This window comes from Sorex fumeus, unplaced genomic scaffold (assembly GCF_029834395.1).
Source record: "Sorex fumeus unplaced genomic scaffold, SorFum_2.1 ptg000014l, whole genome shotgun sequence".
NCBI lineage: Eukaryota > Metazoa > Chordata > Mammalia > Eulipotyphla > Soricidae > Sorex > Sorex fumeus.
In genome coordinates, this window is record NW_026606071.1 from 13,253,170 (window position 1) to 13,279,447 (window position 26,278).

Genomic DNA, 26,278 nt, shown 5'->3' on the forward strand with positions numbered 1-26,278 from the left:
ACTCAATCATGAAAGTTTTGTTAACTATATCTCACAGTGACATGTTGATTCAATTAAAAAATTTTTTAAATTATGTAATAGTGAAAAAATAATAAAAGTCAGGCTTCTTCTCACCTGGGCTGGGAAGAAAGTATGGAATTGCTTTTGGGAATATACCCCAAGGGTGCAAAAAAGCACAGTAGAAATGACATCTGCACCTGTATGTTCACTGCAGCACTGTTCACAATAGCCGCAATCTGGAAACAACCCAAGTAACCAAGAACAAATGACTGGTGTAAAGAAACTTTGGTACATCTATACAATAGAATACTATGCAGCTGCTAGAAAAGATGAAGTCATGAAACTTGCTTATAAGTGGATGGTCATGGAGAGTATCATGCTAAGTGAAATAAGTCAGAAAAAAAGGACAGACATAGCATGACTGTACTCATTTGTGGAATATAAAATAACATAATATGATAACATCCAGGAGAGTAGACACAAAGGCCAGAAACATTGTTCCATAGTTGGAAGCCTGCCTCATGAGCTGGGGGAAAAGGCAGCTGGAAAAGAGAAGGGATCACTAAGTCAATGATAGTTAGAGGGATCATTTGGGATGGGAGATATGTGTGAAAGTAGATAAAGGACCAAATGTGATAGCTTCTCAGTATCTATATTACAAACCACAATGCCCAAAAGCAGAGACACAGTATGTGGGAAATTGTCTGTCATAGAGGGAGGGGGAAGAGAGGGATGGGGGAGGGGGGTACTGGGGACATTGGTGGTGGAAAATGTGCACTGGTGGAGGGATGTGTGTTTGATCACGGTATAACTAAAACTCAAACATGAAAGCTTTGTTACTGTATCTCACAGCTATTCAAATGAAAAAAAAATGAAAGAGAAAGTTTGGAACTGAACTTCCATTGAAGCCTCATATCTAATGATATGACTTAGGGTTCATAAGGTAAGACCTAGAAACAAAGCAACGTTATTTAGGTGAAGTATTCTGAGACAGTCTTTATATTTTGAGTCAGTATCAACACACCAATCTTTCCCAGTGCATAATAAAGAAAATAAAATAATTAATAAGACACAATTATTAGAGACAAATACACTTTCCAAATTGTAAATATCTTTTTTAAACTCCAGATATATTAATTATTGTGGTAGAAATACATGTCATGTGACTTTAAATAGGAAACTGAATAAACTTTTAAAGAACAAATAAGGAAATTTAAGTTTAGTATATTTTTTATGTGTCAGGACTTATTTCAATAGCTTATGCATTAAGACATGACACCCTCTACAATAAAAAGGGAACACAATATTCGAGAAAAATGATGATTGTCTTCAGTTAGTACATGACTATCAGAGTGAATAAGAGTTGCATTCAATTTGTAAATATCTTCTGGGAGTTAGCTGAATTACCAAAACATAGCAGATGGAAAATAAGCACATCATGCTTAAGTGATTGATTTTTTTTTCTGAGTTGAGAGCAAATAAAAGATTTACATCAAGTAAGAACCTTTCAAAATAGTATGTTAATTGCTACTTAAGGGTTTAGTTCTGCTGTTCTTTTTCAATATGGTTACTATTAAGGAAAATATAAAATGTTTAAAATACATAGCTTGAGTCAATAGCTTGAAACAAAGAACTTTAAAGAATTTGTTCTAACCACAGACGATTAAAAAAATGCAAGAATTACTATATAAATAGTACTTCTTAAAATTAGAATCTATGGGGGTATGGTGCCGCCAGCAGGTCAATCTGTACCTGTGAGGCGAGTGCATCAGCAGCCTCATGGCGCCTTCAGACTTCTAGATACCCCAAAATTGCTGCTGTGCCTTTGGCCAGACCCCAAAAACTTGGGACAAAGTTTACCAAGAAAGTAAACGGCCAAAAGTTAGGTTATGTGGGAAACACACCCACAAACCACCTCTGGCTCAGCTATAGAATTGGAGGCATGGCCTCTCTGGTTCCTGATTGAACTGCGTAACAGCTATGATCCCAGAGACTCAGAAACAAATCCGAAACCCAGCGGCTTTTGGCAGAAATGCATCCGGTCCCTGCAGTAGGTTACTGGTGCTGGGCCAACCCAGGTGGGAATAGGTTTCGTGCCTTGGCCTGATCCCCCTGGTGGCCCGGTGGCTATCATCCTCCAAAGGCCACTGGACAGTCAGGTTTGGGCCCTAGGTGATGAAACACGCGGTGTTGAAACACTCCTGTTCTACCCACCCCAACGAGACCCACAAGTAATCGCCCACGAACAGCCTCTCCAGCTCCTGATCAAGCTGCTTAACGGCCATGAACCCAGAGACTCAGAAAAAAATCTCAAAACCCAGTGGCTTTTGGCAGAAATGTGTCCAGACCACACAGTAGGTTACTGTCGCCGGGCCACCCCAGGGTGGAAAGGGTGTTATCACTCTGCCTGCTCCCCTTTGGCGGCTCACTGGCCACCATCCTCCAGAGGCCACTGGACAGTCAGGCTTGGACCTGCAGTGATGAAACTTGTTGGGCCTCACAGGATGGGGGTAGAGCCGGTCCTGTCCTCCCCACCCAACAAGACCCCAAGTCATTGCTCACGAACGGCCTTTCTGGCTCCTGATCAAGCTGCTTAATGGCCATGATCCCAGAGACTCAGGAGCAAATCGCGGAACCCAGCAGGTTTTGGCAGAAATCCCTCCAGATTTAAGAGTTAAAATTTCAGAATTTCAAAATCCCGCAGCCACTACTGCAGACACGCGACATCATATGTTATTCATAACCAGCAATAGAAAACAAATTGTCTACTGCTGCCTTTTCAGCAGATCTGAGTGTTGGGGTAAAATATCAAATAATAATGGTGGGTCTGTTGTCAAAATATTGAATGTGATCAAAGTAAAGAGAGAGTAATGTGGAGATCATCTGCCCCACAGGTAGGGGGAGGGTGTGGGATGGGGGTTATACTGGGGCTGTTGGGGTGGAGAGTGGGCACTGGTGAAGGTATGGGTGTTTCATTGTATGACCAAGACTTAGACCTGAAAGCTTTGTAGCTGCTCTCACGTTGATTCAATGAATAGGATTGTAAAAAAATGGAAAAAAAGTAAGGTGGAGTTCATGCACAATTCAATCAGCTAATCAGTGGCTGAATAAATAGCTTTATCACTGTCACTGTCCTCCCGTTGTTCATCGATTTGCTCGAGCAGGCCCAGTAACGTCTCCAACGTGAGACTTGTTGCTACTGTGTTTGCCATATCGAATACATCACGGGTAGCTTGCCAGGCTCTGCCGTGCAGGCGAGATACTCTCGGTAGCTTGCCAGGCTCTCCGAGAGGGGCGGAGGAATCGAACTCGAGTCGGCCGAGTTGGCTGCGTGCAAGGCAAACACCCTACTACTGTGCTATCGTGATAGCACAAATAGCTTTATCCTACATAAAAAAATTAGAATCTAAACTACATATTCAATAAATGAAAGAAAAATAAATCAAGCATCTGGTTAATGGCTAGGCTATGATGTTATGATTTTTCTCAATAGAAAACATGGGATTAGTGTTCAGGTCTGGAGGCTGTAGACTTCCCCCTTGTCCACCCTAAATATTTCACAGACTTCAGCACTAATTAGCAATAGGTTTTGGAACACAAATGGACAAATCAATGGCTAGGGGAATAAAAAATATGAGTGGGAGAATTTCAAGCACTGCAGAGATAGTTCAATGGACAGAACACATTTTGTACGGCTTGCTCCAAGCCCATGCTCTTCCTTGAACATTTATCTTGTTTGTCTCTATTTCTTTGCTTGCTTATTTATACTCTGGAGAGAAGCCTGTGTTCTCAAATACACACTTCTCACTTTATCTCCCCTCACATCTTTCTAAGTTTCAATAAAAACTATCTTGTTTCACCCACAAAAAATGGATCTCTTTCTATACCTATAAGCTAAATACATATGACATGCTCTATATACAAAATTTAAAAATAAAATGTACATTTTATTCCTTTTTATGTTTGGGACACATCCAACAGTGCTCAGGGATCACTCTTGGATATGATCAGAGAACCTTATATGCTCCTTGGATTTGAATCAGGGTAGAGGGGGGTGCAAGGCAAGCCCCTTAACTCGTATATTATCTCTCTGCTCCCCTAGAAATTATTAATCCTTTTCAATAATTTCTTATTGTAGGGAAAAAAGTAAGAAAGGAGGATTCCTTTGAAAAAAGAACTCCATAACCTCCTTTCTCCTTCCCCTCTTCACAAGAGCTTGATAAGTAGATCCATCTTGGGAATGGAAGGACATGTGGCGTATAATTCATGTTCTAGAAAGCAAAAGTAATCTGTGACAGCAGGATCTATGTGAACTTCACCTCAGACTTTGTAGACACAAATAGTGCATAAGATTTCACTTGATCACGTTACTCATTGATTTGCTCAAGCAGGCACCAGTAATGTCTCCATTCATCCCTGTCAGTTGCTATTGTAGTCCAGTGGCATCTGCTAGCTCCAGGAACACAAAGAGCCTCAAACCGAACATTCAGGCTCTTGATGAAGAAGTCTGACCATCTCGTAGGTGGGCAGCCACTCAATCTTTTGACATCCCATGGAATCCAGTTGGTAATGGCTCTAGTCCAGCAGTCGTCTCCAAATTGCACTAGGTGTCCAGTCCATCTGATTTTTGACACCTTGGCAAATGAGACAGCATCTCTGATTCTCTATTGTTGATGAAGGTTAGAATTCTGGATTCTTTCTCTCACTTGAGTGAAGCGTGATACTCCAAGCATAGCTCTTTTGATTCCTCTTTGGGAGACCCGAATAGTGTTCTCATTCTGTTTTTGTAGGGCCCAGGTCTCTAAGATGTATATTAATGCAGAAAGAAAAATGGAATCAAAGAGATGTGCCTGGAGCCAGAGGTTCTTCATCCTCTTAGTTATTTCTTCAACGCTCTTAAAGGCATTCCAAGTCACTCTCTTCTGCGCAACTCAGGTGCCAGGTCATTCATCATGTTGAGTTCTCGACCTACGTACACATAACTGTTGCATTCGAAGATGGTCGTTCCATTGAGAGCAAATGGAACATCAGGAATGACACCATTTCTCATAAATATTGTCTTCATGAGATTCATCTGTAGTCCGACCTTTCCACACTCATGGTGAAGTCAACCAGCATTTGTGCTGCTTGGCTAATGTTTGGTGTTATTAGAATGATGTCATCAGTGAAGTAGAGGTGGTATAGTTGCCCATCATCTATCTTCACTCCCATTCCTTCCCATTCCACTCTTCGCATAACATTTTCGAGGGTGGCACTGAAGAGTTTAGGTGAAATGGTATCACTCTGCTGAACCCCTCTCTTGACATCCATGATCACTTCCTTGTTGAATGGTGAGATGCTGGTAGTTAATTCGTAATAGAGCTCATGGAGGATCCTGATGTATTGAGTTTGAATGCTCTGTTTGGCTAGGGCTTAGATGACCACTTCAGTCTCAACAGAATCAAAGGCCTTCTTTAAATCAATGAATGTTAGAGAGGCATTTTGAACTTCTGAGAAACCTCAATGAGCTTGGTTATCATGTGGATATGGTCGTTCGTGCTGAATACTTTTTGGAATCTGGCTTGCTCACATGGCTGTCCTTCATCTAGTGTTCTGCCAATTCTATTCAGGATGACTCAAGTGAACAGCTTGTAGGCGAACAGCTTGCAGACGAACAGCTTGTAGACTTGAGTGAACAGCTTAGGCTGCCCTAAAAGCCTCTATCCCTCTCAGAGAGCCTGGCAAGCTACTGAGAGTATCCTGCCCACACGGCAGAGCCTGGCAAGCTATCCGTGGTGTAGTCAATATACCAAAAATAGTAAATACAATGGCTCTCATTCCCCTGCCCTGAAAGAGCCACCAATACGGCAGCATTAAGAAGGATGAGGAAGGAGACTCATAAGATTTATACAACTTAATACACATATACACACACACATACATGCAGAGTCAAGCTGAAGTCTCTTTAATTTCTGTACAAGATAATCCCCTGGAAAAGTGAGAATTCTCCAATAGTGAGGTCTCCAATAGTGAGGGCTACATGAAATTGACCAGCAGAGGTTTGAGAAAGGAGGAAGAAAAGCAACTGAAGAAACAGAATTCATCATCCAAGTTTTAAGTATAGATATGTAACAGAGGCATATCTGGAAAACTCATGAGCATATAAAGTATAGAAAATTCTACTATCTCTTGCCAGGTCTAAGGGCTTCCACCCAAAAAAAGCAATATATGAACTGCATTTATTATTAGTGCTTCATTATAAATCTTTAGGATGAGTAAAACTGATAAGTGATGGTTTAACAGATCATGACAGTAAGAGAGAGAGAGAGAGAGAGAGAGAGAGGGAGAGAGAGAGGGGGGATAACAATGAGCAGCAGAATGGTTTCTTTTTAATACTTCACATACTTTCTAGAATCACTACTGCTTTTTAAATTTAATTTTTGAAATTAGCATTGATTTATATATTTATTTCTAAATACACTTTAGAAATTATTATTTCGGTCCAGAGAGATAGGATAGGAGTAAAGAACTTATACATGGAGAACCCTTATTTGATCCCAGATACCACATAAGTCTCCCAAATGCTGTCAAGAGTAATCCCTGCGCACAGAGCCAGGAGTAAGCCCTGAGCACTACTGGCTGTGGTACCCAAATAAAAAAATAAGCATCTAAAACAACTGTCTATATTCTGGCTATTGTAAATAGTGCTGCAAGGAAGACAGGAGTGCAGATGTTGTTTCTGCTATGTGCTTTTGGGCCCCCAGGGTATATTCCCAGAAGTGGTATTGCTGGGTCAAATTGGAGCTCAGTTTCTGTTTTTGAAGAATGTCCATATTGTTTTCCAAAAGGCTGTATGAGTCTGGCATTCGCACCAACAGTGAATGAGAGTTCCTTTCTCCTCACATCTACACCAACACTGGTTGCTCTTGTTCTTTTGGATGTGTGCCAGTCTTTGTGGTGTGAGATATGTCATTGCTGCTTTGAGTTGCATCTACCTAATGATTCACTTAAAAAAATCACTTAACTTCCCATTAGTCATCGATTTGCTCGAGTGGGCGCCAGTAACGTCTCCATCTGTCCCTGTCGCGTGCTAGTGTAGCCCAATGGCATCTGTTCGCTCTGAAACATGAAGAGCCTCAAACCGATCGTTCATGATCTTGATGAAAAAGTCTGACCATCTGGTAGTTGGGCGACCATGCAGTCTTTTGACATCCCGTGGAATCCAGTCGGTAACAGCTCTAGTCCAGCGGTCATCTTTAAATCTCATTACATGACCAGCCCATCTGATTTTTGACACCTTGGCAAACGAGACAGCATCCCTGATTCTTGATCGTCGACGGATGTCAGAACTCCGGATTCTTTCTCTCATTTGAGTGAAACGTGATATTCCAAGCATAGCTCTTTCAATTCTTTGGGAGAAGAAATCTACAAGTTGTTCACTCGAGTCATCCTAAATAGGATTGGCAGAACACTAGATGAAGGACAACCATGCCAGCAAGCCAGGTTCCGCAAAGGATTCAGCACCATCGACCATATCCACACGATAACCAAGCTCATTGAGGTTTCTCGGGAGTTCAAGATGCCACTCTGTTTAACGTTCATTGATTTAAAGAAAGCCTTTGATTCTGCTGAGACGGAAGCGGTCATTGAAGCCCTAGCCAATCAGGGCATTCAAGCCCAATACATCAAGATCCTCCGTGAGCTGTATTGCGGATTCACTACCAGGATCTCACCATTCTACAAAGAAGTAATCGTTGATGTCAAGAGAGGGGTTCGGCAGGTGATACCATTTCACCGAAACTCTTCAGTGCCACCCTCGAGAACATCATGCGACGACTGGAATGGGAAGGAATGGGAGTGAAGATAGATGGTCGGCAACTACACCGCCTCCGCTTTGCTGATGACATTGTTTTAAGAACACCAAACATCAGCCAAGCGGCAGAAATGCTGAACGACTTTGACCATGAGTGTGGAAAGGTAGGACTACAGCTGAATCTTACGAAGACAATGTTTATGAGAAACAGCCTCATTCCTGATGCCCCATTTGGTCTCAACGGAATGACCATCTCCAAATGCAACAGCTATGTGTACCTAGGTCAAGAAGTCAACATGACAAATGACCTGACACCCGAGCTGCGCAGGAGGAAGAGAGCGGCTTGGAACACCTTCAAGAACATCGAAGAAATAGCTAAGAGGACGAAGAACCTCCGGCTCCGGGCACATCTCTGATTCCACTGTTCTTCTTGCATTAACATATGCCTCAGAGACCTGGGCCCTATGCAAGCAGGATGAGAACACTATTCACCTAATGATTAGTGAAGAGCATTTTTTCATGTGCCTTTTGGAAATTAGAATTTCTTCTTTGAGGAAATTTCACAATACCAGAATCTGGAAAAAACCTGATTGCCCAAGAACAGATGAAAGGATAAAGAAACTGTGGTGTATCTACACAATGAAATACTATGCAACTGTTAGGAAAAATGAAGTCGAAAAATTTGTTTATAAATAGATGGACATGGAGAGTATCATGCTGAGTGAAATAAGTTAGAATGAAAGAGACATATAGCATGACTGCATTCACTTGTGGTACATAAAATATATATATAGTATAAGACTTATATCCGAGGCCAGGGCAAACAAGGGGTAGGAGGATTAGTCAGTGGTTGGAATCTACCACAAGTGTGTGCAGGGTGGAAGGTAGGTAACATAGATAAGGGACCAGTATGACAATAATAGTTGTAAATGATCCCACTGGACAAGAACTGAATGTTAAAAGTATGTAAAAGGATGTATACAACAACCTTTCAGTATTTGTATTGTAAACCACAATGCCCAAAAGGAGAAAGAGAGAGAGGTGCCTACCATAGAGGCAGGCTGGGGGGCAGGTAGGGAGGGATGGCACTGGGAAATGTGCACTGGTGGAGGGATGGGTGCTGTAACACTATATGACTGAAACCTAATCATGAACAGCTTTGTAAGGGTCTATCTCACATTGATTCAATTAGAAAATAATAAAGTAAAAATAATCATAATGAAGGGAGAAGGAAATAACTGTCTATAAAGGCCTAAAAGAAAATATTATGCAAAAAATTCACAAAAATTGACTTTATTTTACATGCTAACCTTTTAAATTACTAAAAGGAAATCTACAAGTTCCCTTTCCATACCTTTAGATTATCTGGCAGCTCTGATCGGCCAGCATACCCAGGGTTCATTGTTATAAAGACAGCACAAGTGGGGTCAAGTTTTAGTTCAGTTCCTTCAAACACTAGTAACTCAGCACCTGCATTAATGCCTGTGGGTAATCAAGAATAAAATGATTTAGCAAATTCACATAAAAATGTGACTTGTACCATTCATCATCTCCCATATTCCTACAGTTTTTACATAATGCAAAGACAAACTAGTTCATTACCTCTTTGTATAGTAAGAATTTGTTGAGCAACCACAGAAAGCACTTCCAAATCAATTCTGTTAAACTCATCAAAGCAAGCCCAGGCTCCACAAGATAACAGTCCCTGGGAGAAAAGAGTAATGAAATTTTTCAATTTTATCTGATTGCATATTACATTGAAATGCTGCATTTTCACCTGATCTTTTCAAGGATTTAATATCCTATCAAGGAAATTGCTTATTCACCCTAATCTTTAAAGATGGCCTTTTTTTTTTATTACCAAACCATTATTCTGCATGCATAGAGTTTGATCAATTGGAAAATTTTCCAATTGATACTTTTTTCACTTTCTGTATGTGTGTCTTTGGCATTGAGATATATTCCTATAATTTCAGAGCCTTTCTTGCTCATTTTACAAGCTTGTTTGCTTTTCCCATTAGACTGCATAGAATAGATTAAAATAATCCTCTAAATAAGATAACTTCTATTGCCAAAGAAACTGCTTTGTGATCTGAATGCCTCAATACCATTGACTGAAACCCTAATTTGCAATTCTAACTCATAAATAAATGCCATTTAACCAAAATAAAAAATGAGAAAATTAAGCTTAGTCAAATTTAGATTTAATTTTTAAAAGAAATAATTCACAGGTATTTAATAAATGACAATTATATACATTTTTTATAATTGCTTCACACAGTACCTGGTATGTGCCACACATGATGCCAGACACTGTGTGCATATAGGTAGTGCAAGGAGCTTTCGCTACACCATACATGATGGTTAAGTCATTAGTAATGTTGACTGCAATAATTTGTATGGCTAATGATGCTTGACCTTGGATTCTGTACACAGTTCAAACTATTTGAATTACACTAAGCCAAATATAAACTAAATGCATGTTAATTCATAGAATGTTTTCATTATTAAAGAATGACTCTGTGACTTCAATTTATAATGTATAACATAATGAAAGGATTAGAAATAACAGAATAAAATGCTTATGAAGTCACATTGAGTTATACATATTATAAAAATTTTTTTTAGATATTTATTAATGAAACACCATGAGGCACAGTTGTAGATTTACAAATTTTTGTGCTTGGGCTTTAGTTATACAATGATTGAATACCCATCCCTCCATCAGTGCCCATTCTCAACTACTACTGATCCCAGTATCCCTCCCATCCCCCTTCCCCCCATCTCACCCTGCCTCTGTGGCAGGGCATTCCCCTTTGTTCTCTCTCTCTCCTTTTGGGTACTGTGGTTTGCAAAAGAGGCATTGAGTAGTCTTTCACTTTGTACTCCCGTTACTTAGTATAATCCTCATATACAGTGTTCATTAATAATTACCAGTGAGCAATTTCAAACTATTAAGCTTGAGTCAAAAATTTGAAATTAAGAGTATCATTACATAGATTTAAAATTTTGGTGTGGCCTCAAATGTTTGAGTACTCTGAATTCAGTATGCCAGATATTTTTTTTAACATTTGGGATTATAATAATTATTCAAAGCACACATTATTATCTTTTTGGGGGTGCAGGCGGGGCACACCTGGTGGTGCTCAGTGGTTACTCCTGGCTCTGCACTCAGGAACTATCTCCTGGTGGTGTTCAATCCTCGGGGATTGAACCTGGGCTGACCATAGATAAGGGAATCACTCTGACCCTATATAATTATCTTTGTTATATATCATTTTCTTCCTTATTCAGTAAGGTTGTTGAATATAATTAAACTGAAAAATTAAAATATTTGTTGAATAGCTAAATATTTTCTTGATATTTCGTTTATTAAAATTGTGACTTTTAACTTTTTTATTCTAATTATTTTAGTATCAAAAATATATAGGCTTTTCAATAGCAAATCTATTATAAACTGACCAGGGAATATTTCAGCCAAGAACCATTTACTTTATTAGAAAGAATGAGTATATTCATTCTGTTAATTGGTTTTTAATGTTAATTTTTTCTGGAAACCTTATGGACACATAGTATTACAGATTCTTTAAAATTTACAGGTGCTGAAACAGTAGTAAAGCAGGTAGGGCATCTGAACCAGGTTTAATCTCTGGCACCCAATATGATCCTCCGAGTGCACCAGGAGTAATCCTTGCGTGCAGAGTTGAGCACTGATAGATGTTGCATCAAAATAAAATAATAATAATAATAATAACCCAGATTATAGAAAAATAAAAAAATATATAGTTTATAAGATGAAGATAACTTCTGTATTTAATTGTAGCACCTAACATTTTAAAGAATAACTGTTAAAAACCACTGAATATTCATAAGTTTATACACAGGATAATTCACCTTGCACCTTTAATTCTCCCATTTGTAATATTACTGGCTCAAAATACTGAGAATTTGATTAAAATAAGGGGGGAAAAAAGAAATTCTCGTTCACCAAAAAACATTAGCTAGAAGTGTTTATAAAGTAAATAACTAAACTAAAACTTGTTAATAAGATTATCCGCTTGAGGACACCCTTAAATCCTTGTGACCTTTTGCATGATGCAGAAGATTTCACTTTGAGCTGCCCAAATGCACTGAAGGGACTCCACTCATTCCTGTCAGCAATAATGATCTATTCTAGAAGGGGCTAAAGAAAGATGGAGAATGTCTTACCAGCTAAGTTTTTGACATACTCCACTTCTATTGAAAATTACTGAGTCAATACTTCGTTTAACTTTATTTAAGCCACCATAAGTTTTTCCTTACTTTTATTAAACTATGTTTCATCAAGGGCCAGGAGATAGTATGGAGATTAGAGTGCTAGCATGTGCCCAATCTGGGTTTATTCCCAGCACCACATGATCCCCTGAGCATCATAGGTACGGTAATGGAGGCCCCCAGAACCACCATTACTGCCTGGGTATCCCCCACACCAAAGCACAGGAGCACAGACCATTCAGAAGCTCTTGCATTGAACCACCCACTCAGTTGACTGAACCTCACTGATGGGGCCCCTTGGGCTTCCTGAGCATTGTTTGGGAGGCCCATATCTTAACAAATGAATAATTGACCATCCTCTCTAACAATTATCCTATAATAAAAAAAATGAAGAGTCAACTCAAACCTTAAAGAACTTTCCTAAAGCCAGATAATCCAGCCCATCAGAGCAGTTGAAAACAACACATTGTTTGGCTACAGCTTTTGCTAAGTCTTTGGTAGTTTCAGTCTTTCCAGTGCCAGCTGGTCCCTCAGGTGCTCCTCCAAGGTGCAGGTGGAGTGCTCCAAATAAGGTTCTGAATATAAGAAATAAACATTCTCGGTACAGTAGTGTGATTTTTCCTTTATGACCCCCAAAGGGAAAAATATTTAAACAGAACGAAACTTTTCAATGCCTTCACTCACTTCTTCCTTCCTACTAACCTCTGAAATCTTTGACAATAAGTAATGTTATCCATTATATTTACTTCCAAATAGCTGTACATATGACAAAATAAGAACAAGTTCACTTGAAATTTAATGTTTCTGGCCAAAATGGAGAATTCAGATGATTCTCAACTTCCCTTACTCTACTTCAAGCATATGTGAGTGAAATAAAAGACCGGGAAATGTTTTGAATGCATGGCCATTTCTGAAAGACTAAAAATGAAATCAACAATGCAGAATAATGAAAAATATGGAAAATTAATCAATTACTAAACCTGTAAAAGTGCACATTGTCTTGAGATCTGCAAATAAACACAAGTGTATTTAGAGCCACACAGAAACAGAAAATAAGTGAACAGAGCCAAGCAAGATGAAAAGCTTTACTAAAACCATTTACTTAAACCTAGATGTACTAACAGGTTTCCTTATCTCTAAATGAGTACTGAAAAGTATTCTAGCACCCCATTACAGAGAGATCAAGAAAAGCCATCTAGGAAGGTATGAAAGTGCACATGTCAGCAGGATCTAGACATTCACTGGGGAGAGGTCTAAATTTTCATTATTTATAGACATGTGAAGCCAAACAGAGAAGTTAACAAGAAAACTGTGTTCTAAAATAGAGAAATAACTAGAAACCTCCAGGGAGGAGGAGTGGGGAGGCGGAGAAATTGTTCAGAGTCAACTTGAGTTGAGAACATGTCAAAGTACATGGAGAACTTTCATTGAAAAAAGTCAGAGAGAGAGTGAGAGAGAGAGAGAAGAAAAGAAAGTTGAAAGAGAGAGAGATAGAGAGAGAGATATTAAAGTTAAAAATCAATTTCGCCACGCAAAAGAAGTGAACAAAGCACTGGAAGGGTCATTACTTACATGGCACTCTGACCTCTTGGGTATCATGGCAGATTGTTTAATTAGATTTAAATAACAGACAAAAGACATTAGATAATGATGGAAAAATAAAAACAAAACTACTATCTAATTCAGTAATGTCATCTGTGGCTATTTATCCAAAGAAAGCAAAAGATTTATCCCAGCAGATACTATATGTGCATACCCAAGCTTATTGCAGCGTTATTTACAATAGCTAAGATATGGAAACAACCAAGTGTCCATGGATGAATTGATACAAAAAAAGCTCATATATATATATGTATATATATACACATATGTGTGATTATATAGAATTAAATACTACACAACATAAAATAGAATACAGTTATGTAATTTGTAAAACACAGATGGAATTTAGGAGATAGTTAAATAAGAGAGGGGAAAAACTATATAATCTCACTTATATTGAGAAATCACAAAACAAAATATCAAGCTCAGATATAAGTAACAAACTACTGGTTGCTCTAGGTGGAGAGTGTAAAAATGAGTAATGATGGTCAAAATTTACAAACTTTAAGAAATAAAATGAGTTAGTAATGCAATGTGTATTATAATGTACAGTACAGTGACTGTAGTGAATAAGACCATATTGTATATTTAAATACTACTAAGACAGCTGTATTGTATAGGAGGACAGATGTTAACTAGACTTATTGTGATGATCACTTTAAATGTACATAAATAATGAATTATTATGTTACATACCTGTCACTAAAATTATATATATATCAATTATACTTCAATGTAAAATAAAATTGTGAGTAAAAAGCCAACTTCATAAAAGAGATAACAAGGTATTCTAAGAATGAAACACATTATTGAACTTTTTTAAAAAGGGAACAGACTGATTAAATAGAAGAATAAACAGTAAAAAATTAGGCACTATAATATAAACATGAGTAAATCAGTCCAGAAGACACAGAGAATGAATAAGAGAAAAGTCAAGAGAAAGGAAAAAAAAAAGAAGGAAACATGGAAAAGAAGCAAAGTTAAAGACTGAGAATTTTTCCACAAATGAAGATGAGAATTGAAAAAGACTAAAGCAAGATAAAATGATAACACATCTACAGCTGTAGTTTTATAAAGAACACTAACCAAAAGGAAAGAAAAACTACAAAAGAGGAAAAAAACACAGCTTACTACTCACTAGTACACATGCACTACTGAGCAATGAGTGTCAGGAGACTACCCACTATGGAGAGCTGAGGAAAAACTGCCGTGCACCTATAATTCAATGCTTTTCCAACCTATCTTTCATTTAATAATTGATTAGAGACCAGAGGGAAGTAGCACTGTAGCACTGTAGCACTGTCCTACCGTTGTTCATCAATTTGCTCAAGTGGGCACCAGTAACGTCTTTATTGTGAGACTTGTTGTTACTGTTTTTGGCATATCAAACACACCACGGGGAGCTTGCCAGGCTCTGCCGTGCAGGCAGGACACTCTCGGTAGCTTGCTGGGCTCTCTGAGAGGGATGGAGGAATCGAACCCAGGTCAGTTGTGTGCAAGGCAAATGCCCTACCCTCTGTGCTATTGCTCCAGAGGGACTAAAAGGGGAAAAAAGGAAAGGAAGGACCAGAGGCCTTTTGGAACAGTTTCACTACTTAGAGAGTCCTCAATGAAACAATTACAGAAATTAGCCAGAAGTAAAATAAAGGAAGAAGCAATGCTAACTAAAGACAATGATAAGATTCTTGATATGCCTATAAAAATACCAGTTGCAAAATACATTTCATGTAAATAGAACTCTTTAAACCTTATAATTGTGACTAAAACTTCAGACTGAACATAATATACACCAAATCATTTTATATTAGACCTAGTGAAACTGGTCAATTGCCATAAAACATATGGGAATTGTCTAGGAAGGTATTAAAGGAGAGACCAGGAGTATTCCATTGGAAATAGTCCTCTGTGTGCTATTCAGCCCTTCCCCATGCTGGAAGAAGGGAAAGCTGCATTTCCTCTCTCAAGGTTTTGGAAACCACTCAGGGAGATTGGCACAATGAGCACTCATGAGTTTTGTGGAACACAAGAACAGAGAGCTGATTCACTATTTTAACACAGCTGCTACTGTGGACACAGTGTTAAAGACTGGGTAAGAAAGATGTCTTACTGCTAGCAAAATAAAAGTGTGCGCATTATCAGACCAGGCCCAGAGCCCTGCAGGAGAACCACTTTTCAATCCTATTGCATGGAACCCTGCACAGAATCAGAGAGGATCTCTTGAGTTATTCCTTTTTGAGGCAGAAACAAAGTCAGAACCAATCAGAGAAGGTATTTTCCTCAGGTAGAAAATACAGTTCCAAAGAATCCACATAACCACCACACACTCGCTGAGGTCTGGCCTATATAGGTTTATACAGGAATATATGTCACTAAGTGGACAAGAAATATTTGTCACAAAAGGTATTTGTTCCCGGAAGGGAAATTGTGTCTGTCTCTTCCACCTTTTACCCCCCGGCAGCACACTGGCTGCCACCTCTCAGCTTATTGGACAGCCAGGTATGAGCTGGTGGTGACAGGGCAACTGCAGCCTCATGGGATGGGGAGCGGAACTGGCATATCCTTCATGCCCTACCAAGGCCACGAGTTGCCCATGAGCGGCTCTCCAGCATGGCCATGGTACCAGAGGCACACGGTACCAGAGGACCTAATCCAGAGCCCAGCAGCTTGTGGCAGAAATGTGAATCGGCTATGCGTTAAACTACGGCGCCATGCCCCCTCCAGGAGGGAAAGGATGTCTGTTTCTTCTGCCTCCCCCGCACCCGCAGCACAGTGGACACCACCTCAGAGCTTATTGGACAGTCAGGTATGAGCCAGCGGTGACGAGGTAACTGTGGCCTCATGGGATGGGGAGCAGAACCGGCACGTCCTTCACGCGCTACCGAGGCCACGAGTTGCCCCCCACAAGCGGCTCTCTGGCACGGCCATGGCACCAGAGGCACACAAACAAATTTTGTAATTATCCAGCTCTTGGCAGAAATCCCTCCAGACTTAATTAGTAAAATATCAGAAATCCAAAATCGCGCGGCTGCTATTGCGGACATCATATGGGTTTTCATAACCAGCAATAGTAAACAAATTATTTCACAATGCCTTTTCAGCAGTTCTGATTTTTGGGGAGAAATTCCAAACAACAGTGGTGCATCTTTTTTCAAAATAATGAATGTAATCAAAGTAGAGAGAGAGTTAAGTAGAAATCATCTGCCTCACAGACATTGGGAGGCGTTGGGGGGTATATTGGGGTTCTTGGTGGTGAAAAATAATTACTGGTAAAGGGATAGGTGTTTGATCATTGTATGACTGAGACTTAAACCTGAAAGCTTTGTAACTTTTCTCAAAGTGATTCAATAAATAAATTTAACAACAACAACAAAAAATTTTTTAAAAAAGGTATTTGTCACATAGGAATCTACTTCTCCCTTTCTTTCTTTCCTCTGTCAACCCCAACAGTTGAGACCATCAATACAAAAATCAGGAATACAAATGATGAAAAGGGGGGACTGGAGCAATAGTATAATGGAAAGGGTGTTTGCCACACACACCTTGCATATTTGATCCCTAGCACCCTATGTAGTCCCTCAAGCTCATCAGGAGCAATTCCTGAGTTCAGAGCTAGGAGTAACCCTTGTGCGCTGCCTGGTGTGTTCCCAAATCAAAAAAAAAATTTTTTTAAAGATGAAAAGGACTGAAGAGATGCCTGAGTTTAGTCCCCAGCACTGCATAGTCCCCTGAGCACTACCAAGAATGATACTAGAGTGCTACTATGTGTGACCCAATAGAACAAACAGAAAGAGAGAAGATTGACCACATCTATGTCCCAAAAGAAGACCCTAAGCTTGAGTCAGTCTCAAGCCGAGAGTTTTAAATAGGATAAGTAATACTAACTTTGCTAATTGACTAAAATGAACATTTTAATATGCAAAAATAATAGCATTAATAATATAGGGTAATCATATTAACTTAAAAGAATCTACTCCATTCATGGAAACACAGATTTGATAGAACAAATTTAAAAGAACAGTGATAAGAGAAAAATAAAATTGCTTCCCGCTTACATCCTGATACTGACTTGTACATTCAATCAATAAACTAATAAAAATGATTTATGTTCTGGAAGAAAATTAAAACATAATGTTTAATTTAGTACTTAATAATAATGTAGAATGTGAATGATTGTAATTTGGAGTTAAAGTAGTTAAATCCCTTTTCATAATAGAACAAAGAAAAAATGTAAATGTAAATACTTTAAGGATACATACGGCAGATAGTCAACAGTCCTCTAGAAGGAAAGATGTTGGTTAGAGATGCATATCAAAAAACTCCAAGTTTGGGCTCTTAAAGCTGAAAAGTGAATAAGAAAATCCAGGACACCATAAAACTTGAGGCAAAGTCGATTAAATTTGATGTTTTAGAAGAAACGGATGCCTTAAAGGTACCAAAGCAATGGGATGGTCCAAGAAGCACATATCACAGCCCAAAGAAGAAAAGAAGGAATGAACACTCTTATAAACATCAGCAATATCTGATAAAAATCAATACTAGAAGCTGAGAAATTGAAATTGGGTGGAGAATTAGGGTCTGGGGAAAAATAACATTTACCAGATAGTTTGATACTTTTAAAGAAAACAGTGTTTAAGGGTGAATGAAATTTATTTCAAATCAATCTATAAATTAACAATTTTACCTGTAGCATCTATCAGTGAGTGGAGTAATAACCAGCCTAGGAGAGTTACCCAGATATTCATATCCATACCGCAAACTTGCATTGATCATATGTGTTTCTAAATTATTTTCCTAGGATAAATTAAAAAAATTAGTTTACAAAATGAAATTTAAAATAATATATAATCTCAAGCTTTTTAGCTCATAGTAATTATAATATAAATAACATCTTTCAAATTCACTTCTCACACATCATTTAAGTCTGTTGTAATTTCCTTGGGTAAGTAATTGATTCAACGCCTTCCATTTTTTCAATAACATATGTTTGAAAAGTATACTTGTTGCTATTGCTCCTGTATTTTCAGTCATTTGTTCAATTTTTTTTGATAATGGATATTATCATTTTACCACTTACTGCCAAGGAAAACTTATCATTGAAGAGAATAAGAAAGCTGCCCAAAGCCATACATCTGGCAAGTGGAGATTCTATTATTTAAAATTATAATTCCATAGTTTAAGCTTCTCACCACTACACTACACATACTTTTTCTCGTATGTTTTCGCAGGGTGGTGGCGGTCCCTTTTCTCCTAAATCTGCCTTCTAATTCCCCTATTAAAACATCTATAAGAACTTTCAGTACATACCACTAGTCATTAGTTGTTCTGCTCACTGTTAACAGGCCTAATCCTTGACACTATTATTATTCTTTCTGCCTTCCCTAAGGCAAGTGCCATTACCCACCATTAACCTGCAATTTTGATCCTGATAAAAATCTTCCTTCCAGATGATGTTTCTGATTTCTTCAACTAATCAACAAGATAAAACTTTAATGACAAAAAGAGACTAAAACAGTCCAGTCCAATTTGTACCTTCCCTAGATATACCAGACATATTTGTATTTGTATGTAAATATATAACTTTAAACTATTCTTAAAATTTTATAGATTCAGCAAGTATAATGGCTCATTTAAATGATAAATTTTCTGTAATTGTTTATAATCTCTGTGTGTCTATAAATGCATATTGGAATACAGATACAGTTTTATGGCTTTTGCTGCTTTAAACTTCAATCTGGAAATGCTTATTTGGTCATAATCAGCCTTCAGCAAAAATAATTATATTTCTCACACAATTTCCCATGTGAGCAAGCAAGTACAAATTAAAAAGCTATGAGATGAGATGAAATTGCTATGTCATAACATTGGGACAACACTTACATTCCAATAGTACCTAAGCTGACTTAGCCATTCAAAGTCATTCTCATTGCTAACCCTTTTATTAACAAGTGTAGCGAGGACATCTCTTGCATGAACATCCAGTACCACAAGGGCTCCCAGTGTGACACGATTCTGCTTGGATAATTTGCCACGAACCAAGGTGACAATATCATCAATTTGCTTGTTACATTTTTCCAAATATTGCTCAAGAAACTGAAAGAAAGAGATATTTATACAAGGTAATCACATTCTTTTGAACAAAAGTGTCTTAAGCTAGCATATGAACAGAGTATTTTCTACATTTTCTTACATTTTCCTAAATGACATAAAGTTAAAATAATCCTTATTTTTTTTTAACAACTAAGGTATTAGGTGGACAAGCTCAGTCTGTCCACAGAAGAGAGAACTTACAAGTCAACCCACCACTCTTTCCTATTCCTACCCCTTTCTCTATACTCTAGGGTTCTATTATTTATTTATTTTTATTCTTCTTTAGGGCTGGAGCAATAGCACAGCGGTAGGGCATTTGCCTTGCAAGCAGCCAACATGGCCGACTCAAGTTCGATTCCTCCACCCCTCTCGGAGAGCCCGGCAAGCTACCGAGAGTATCTCGCCCGCAGGGCAGAGCCTGGCAAGCTACCCGTGACATATTCGATATGCCAAACACAGTAACAATAAGTCTCACGATGGAGACGTTACTGGGCCCGCTCGAGCAAATCGATGAACAACGGGAGGACCGTGACTGATCTTCTTTAAGGGCCATGCTCAGTGGAGATCAGGGCTTACTCCCAGCTTTGTGCTCAGAGATCTTGGTGATGCTAAGGGAACAATATGTGGTGCTGAATATTGAATCAGGGTGCTCTCCCCTGCACCTCTACCTTCAGGGCAATATAGGAAGGAATTGTGAGCCCATGAGAGTTCTCTCAAGCTATTGCTACAGAGATAGTAAAAATGTACTTTTCTCTAGGCAAGTAAACTGAATGTGCCCATCTGAGGCTACAAGATAGTATGCTTGCTGCAGAGTAAAATCTGCCAGAGAATAATATGAGATCTAGATAGACAATGAAAAGAAATTGAAGCAGAAATGAAGTCTCAGATCCTTTTCTAACTCTTCAAGTTTCTTGGATTCCAGGAACCTTCTTATATTTTTATGCACTGAGTAGAATTTGTGCCACTTGAAACAGAACATCTAACAATTTGCTTTCTGGTGAGCTAATACCAATTCCAAGAATCTGACTTGCATTAAGTCTCTTTTTCTAGTGGATTTTATAATGACAAAGTTGAAACAGAAGAGATTTTATACTGAGAAACAAATTAAAGTCAATGAAAACTGTACTTAAGGGAAGTGCTAAGACTCAGAAAGGTAATGTATCTCTCCCCTCCAAAAATATTTAGTAAACATGTATTAATGAGTTTATCTTATTTTTTTAGTCAAGTAATTGATAGCAATGAACATAAAAGAATTGCAAGAATAAAAAATGTTTAAAGGACAGAACTGAGATCCGTAAACTGACTTTTTCATTTTCCTTGAAATATTTTCTCTTCCCCTGCCCTGTCCTCCTGTCCTCCCTCCCTCTTTCCCTCTTTCTCTCTCTCTCTCTCTCTCTCTCTCTCTCTCTCTCATGTAGAGAGTGGGGCAATTGCTGCAGAGTCAGATCAGAAGTGCATATGACCATTCATACACATTCAAGGGCCATTCTAGGCAGTGCTTTTAGGTAACCAGAGCTACCCCAAAAGCTAGATGGTGGGGACACAGTAAGATCCCCAACCATGTCAAAAATTCTTACCTTGGGTCTCACCTGGGTAGTGCATAAGTTCTACCGATTTGAGCAATATCTTTGCTTACATATTTTTTTAATCTTTATTAGTGAAATACCATGAGGTAAGTTGTAGACTTGCAAATTTTTGTGCTTGAGTTTCAGTTATACAATGATTGAGTACCCATCCCTCCACCAGTGCCCATTCTCCACCTCCAATTCTCCCAGCATTCTTCCCACACCCACTCCCCCCATCCCATTCCACCTCTGGCAGGGCATTCCCTTTTGTTCTCTCTCTCCTTTTGGGTGTTGTGGTTTACAAAAGTGGCATTGAGTGGCAATCATGTTCAGTCTATAGTCTATTTTCAGCATGCATCTCTCATCCTGGGAGGATCCTCCCAACACCCTTTACTAGGTGTTCCCCTCTCTATAGGCTGGAGCGATAGCACAGCGGTAGGGTGTTTGCCTTGCATGCAGCCAACATGGCTGACCCGAGTTCGATTCCTCCACCCCTCTCGGAGAGCCCGGCAAGCTACCGAGAGTATCTCGCCTGCAGGGCAGAGCCTGGCAAGCTACTCGTGATGTATTCGATATGCCAAACACAGTAACAACAAAAGTCTCTAATGGAGACGTTACTGGGCCCGCTCGAGCAAATCTATGAACAACGGGAGGACAGTGACAGTGACCCCTCTGTATCTGAGCTGTCTTCTCCCCCAGTATGTGTGGCTGGCCTCCAAGACATGGAGTGAACCTCCTGGTACTTATCTCAGCTATTATTGGGTGTTAGTCTCCCAATTTGATACTTTATATTCCCCAGATGAATGCAATCTTTCTATGTCTGTCCTACTCTTTCTGACTCATTTAGCTTAGCATGATACTTTCCATGTAGTACCACTTGTGTGTAAATTTCATGACTTCATCTTTTCTAACAACTGCATAGTACTCCATTGTGTAGATGTACCAAAGTTTCTTTAACCAGTCATCTGTTTTCGGGCACTCAGGTTTTTTACAGATTTTGGCTATTGTGAATAGTGTAGCAATGAACGTAGAAGTGCAGATGTCATTTTGACTGTACTTTTTTGCCTCTCTGGGATATATTCCCAAGATTGTTATTGCTGGGTCAAATGGGAGCTCAATTTCTAATTTTTTGAGAATTGTCCATACTGTTTTCCAAAAGGGCTGAACCAGTCGGCATTCCCACCAAAAGTGAAGGAGAGTCCCTTTCTCGCAACATCTACACCAATACAGGTTGCTTTTGTTCTTTTGGAAGGATACAGTAACCAGAATACAAAGACAATCTACAGAATGAGAAAGGATATTTACCCAATACCCATCTACTAAAGGGTTATTATCAAGGATATACAAAGCACTGGTTGAACTTTACAAGAAGAAAACATCTAACCCCATAAAAAATGGGGTGATGAAATGAACAGAAACTTTCCCTGAGAAGAAATCTGAATGGCTAAAAGGCGCATGAGAAAATGCTCTACATCACTAATCATCAGGGAGATGCAGATTAAAACAACAATGAGATATCTCACGCCACAGAGACTGCCTACATTTTTTTTTTAAAGAAAAATCATTGGGGGTATGGTGCCACCAGCAGGTCAGTCTGTACCTGTGAAACGAGTGCATCAGCAGCCTCATGGCGCCTTCAGACTTCCAGATACCCCAAAATTGCTGCTGTGCCTTTGGCCAGACCCCAAAAACTTGGGGCAAAGTTTACCAAGAAAGTAAACCGCCAAAAGTTAGGTATGTGGGAAACACACCCACAAACCACCTCTGGCTCAGCTATATAACTGGAGGCATGGCAACTCTGGTTCCTGATTGAACTGCTTAATGGCCATGATCCCAGAGACTCAGATACAAATCTCGAAACCCAGCGGCTTTTGGCAGAAATGCATCCGGTCCCTGCAGTAGGTTGCCGGTGCTGGGCCAACCCAGGTAGAAATAGGTTTCGTGCCTTGGCCTGTTCCCCCTGGTGGCTCAGTGGCCGCCATCCTCCAGAGGCCTCAGGTCAGTCAGGTTTGAGCCCGCAGTGATGAAACACGCAGGGCCTCACGGGATGGGGGTGGAGCCGGTCCTGTCCTCCCCACCCAAATGAGACCCCAAATCATCGCCCACAAATGGCCTCTCTGGCTTCTGATCAAGGTGCTTAACAGCCATGATCCCAGAGACTCAGAAACAAATCTCGAAACCCAGTAGCTTTTGGCAGAAATGCGTCCGGATCCCACAGTAGGTTACTGTCGCCGGGCCACCCCATGGGGGAAAGGGTGTTGTCCCTCTGCCTGCTCCCCCTTGACGGCTCGGTGGCCGCCATCCTCCAGAGGCCACTGGACAGTCAGACTTGGGCCGACAGTGACAAAACTTGTTGGGCCTCACAGGACAGTGGTAAAGTCAGTCCTGTCCTCCCCACCCCAAAGAGACCCCAAGTCATCGCCCACGAACAGCCTTTCTGGCTCCTGATCAAGCTGCTTAACGGCCATGATCCCAGAGACCCAGGAGCAAATCTTGGAACCCAGCAGGTTTTGGCAGAAATCCCTCCAGATTTAAGTGTTAAAATTTCGGGATTTCAAAATTGCGCGGCCACTACTGCAACCACGCGACATCATATGTTATTCATAACCAGCAATAGAAAACAAATTGTCTACTGTTGCCTTTTCAGCAGATCTGAGTGTTGGGGTAAAATCCCAAATAATAATGGTGGGTCTGTTGTCAAAATATTGAATGTGATCAAAGTAGAGAGAGAATAATGTGGAAATCATCTGCCCCACAGGTAGGGGGAGGGTGTGGGATGGGGGTATACTGGGGTTGTTTAGGGGTGAAGAATGGGCACTGGTGAAGGTATGGGTGTTTCACTGTATGACCGAGACTTAGACCCGAAAGCTTTGTAACTGTTCTCACGGTGGTTCAATAAATAAAATTATTTAAAAAAATGAAAAAATAAAGTAAGGTGGAGTTCATGCACAATTCAATCAGCTAACCAGTGGCTGAATAAATAGCAGTACTCCTACATAAAAAAAGAAAGAAAAAGAAAAATCATTTGCGGGGTCAGCAAAATACCAGGAGCCAAATGTCTTTGCCTTGCATATGCAAGGACATGGGTTTGATCCCAGAAATACCTGGCTCCCTTGAGCATTTTCAGGTGTGAGCCTGGTGGCTCCCAAACACTGCTGGGTCAGTTAGTGCTTCTTAGTTCCCTCAAGCATAAACGTCAGGATCTCAGAAAGCCTTACCCAGTCTCAATAATACAAGTTTGACACTGATAGAAAGTAAAGATATAACGTTTCAATCTGATAGTACAAATTATATGTTCCTAAAAATGTATTACTCTTTATACAGGCAGAATATACTCTCCTATACGAGAATATCACATTTAGATCAAAATTTGCTCCAGGTTGTGATAAATTGCATTCTTTAAAAACTATGTTATATGAATCAATGAGAATTCAGAATCACTAGATTCGGAAAAGTATCATAATATTGATATTTGTTGCTTTTTATCCCTTGAAAATAATTCTATACAGTAAAATGATGAATCTGAAGGTAACTACTATGACATTCAGCCAAAATAAACCTTAATCTAGAATCAATTATTTTTATCACACCTAGTCAATTCTGCATACACACTGATTCACTGATGTAAAATCTTATCAATATTTGCAATATCCTGAGCACTGTAGCAATCAATGGCAACTCACTCATTCATTTATTTCATAGGTCCTGTCATTTTTCTTATAGACCAGTTCCACAATCAACATTTATAGAACAAACACATGGAACATAGACTGTGAGATGAGCAGGTCCTCTGGAAACGCAGTACTTTGTTACATAGAGCTATGAGTGCATCGAGCTCTAGGATGCTTAGACTGTCTTCTATGAGGCTCAAACTAAGTCATCATTTTCGGATGTGAACCACACATTAGTCAATGAAAAATCACTAAGACATAGAATCAAAATATATGCAGATATCTAATAACAGAACATAAATGTATTAATGATATAAAACACTAAAATATGTAGCAGTCCCTCATTATGCTGCTACAGAATTTGAATGAAGTGAACATGGAAGAAGGTATGAAAATAGAGACAGGACAAGGTGCATAAGACATACTGAAACAGGGTGCTAACAAGCAGATCAAAAAGAAGAATTAATTTTTATGTCATATATGAATTTTAATTTTTTATTATGAAACCTAGCTGTAGAAACACAATGAAGAGCTATTACATGAAAACTTCCGTGAACAAAAGTGGACAATAAGGAAAGCAGGAATAACAAGGCATGTCTTGCCAAGTCATGGCCTACAGTACCAAGAGTCTGTGAAGCTGAGTCACCCTCTAGTAGCAGTTACTGAAAATGAAGACACAGCCTCTCATATTGCCTTTCTCTGTGACTGACTGCACAGTCACATAACATTATGTGAGTGGGTGGGAGGTGAGGGGATGAACAGACTGTTACTACATGTACAAATAATTCCACCTTAATATCAGTGGGTACAACCTTAACACACACACACACACACACACACACACACACACACACAAACCCTCTTTGTATATGTATGCCTTAGGAGAAAGTAATTTTGAGCAAGAGGACACAGAAAAACAAAGAGTGATCTAATTTACCTGTTCCCCAACACTCAATTTATGCTTAGGAGCCAGGTAAAAGCATGAAAGAACTAGATTTGAAGTTTCAATGCTCTATCCCAATTTCCCCAATTCCTATTTTTTAAAGTATGCCTGGAATAACACCAGAATAAAAATACGGTTTCAACAGAAGTGTAGAGGCTGATAAACACTACATTTAAATTAAAGAATTGTAAAAAATGCCCACAAATTAATCCCATTTGTCTACAGTTTTCTTCTTTGTTCCATAAAAAAACCATTTCCCTCCAGTGGTAAGTTATAAAATTAATATGATGGTTTGGGTGTGCTTGCAAGCAATCAACAAGAACCCATAAGGCTATATGCACCCCCAGCAGCCCACATTTACAAA

At 39.2% G+C, this 26,278-nt stretch overlaps 1 protein-coding gene across 1 annotated transcript in view; it reads right to left on the reverse strand.

Moving 5' to 3' along the window:
- The window catches only part of DNAH7 (dynein axonemal heavy chain 7), a 277,547-nt gene that overhangs the window by 156,720 nt on the left and 94,549 nt on the right, over positions 1 to 26,278 (reverse strand). Inside the window, exons 22-26 of the mRNA XM_056111947.1 lie at positions 19,526 to 19,738; positions 18,330 to 18,439; positions 12,453 to 12,621; positions 9,395 to 9,497; positions 9,147 to 9,274 (exon numbers count right to left, since the gene is read on the reverse strand). Coding sequence (XP_055967922.1) covers positions 9,147 to 9,274; positions 9,395 to 9,497; positions 12,453 to 12,621; positions 18,330 to 18,439; positions 19,526 to 19,738 — 723 coding nt within the window. The remainder of the gene's footprint in view (positions 1 to 9,146; positions 9,275 to 9,394; positions 9,498 to 12,452; positions 12,622 to 18,329; positions 18,440 to 19,525; positions 19,739 to 26,278) is intronic.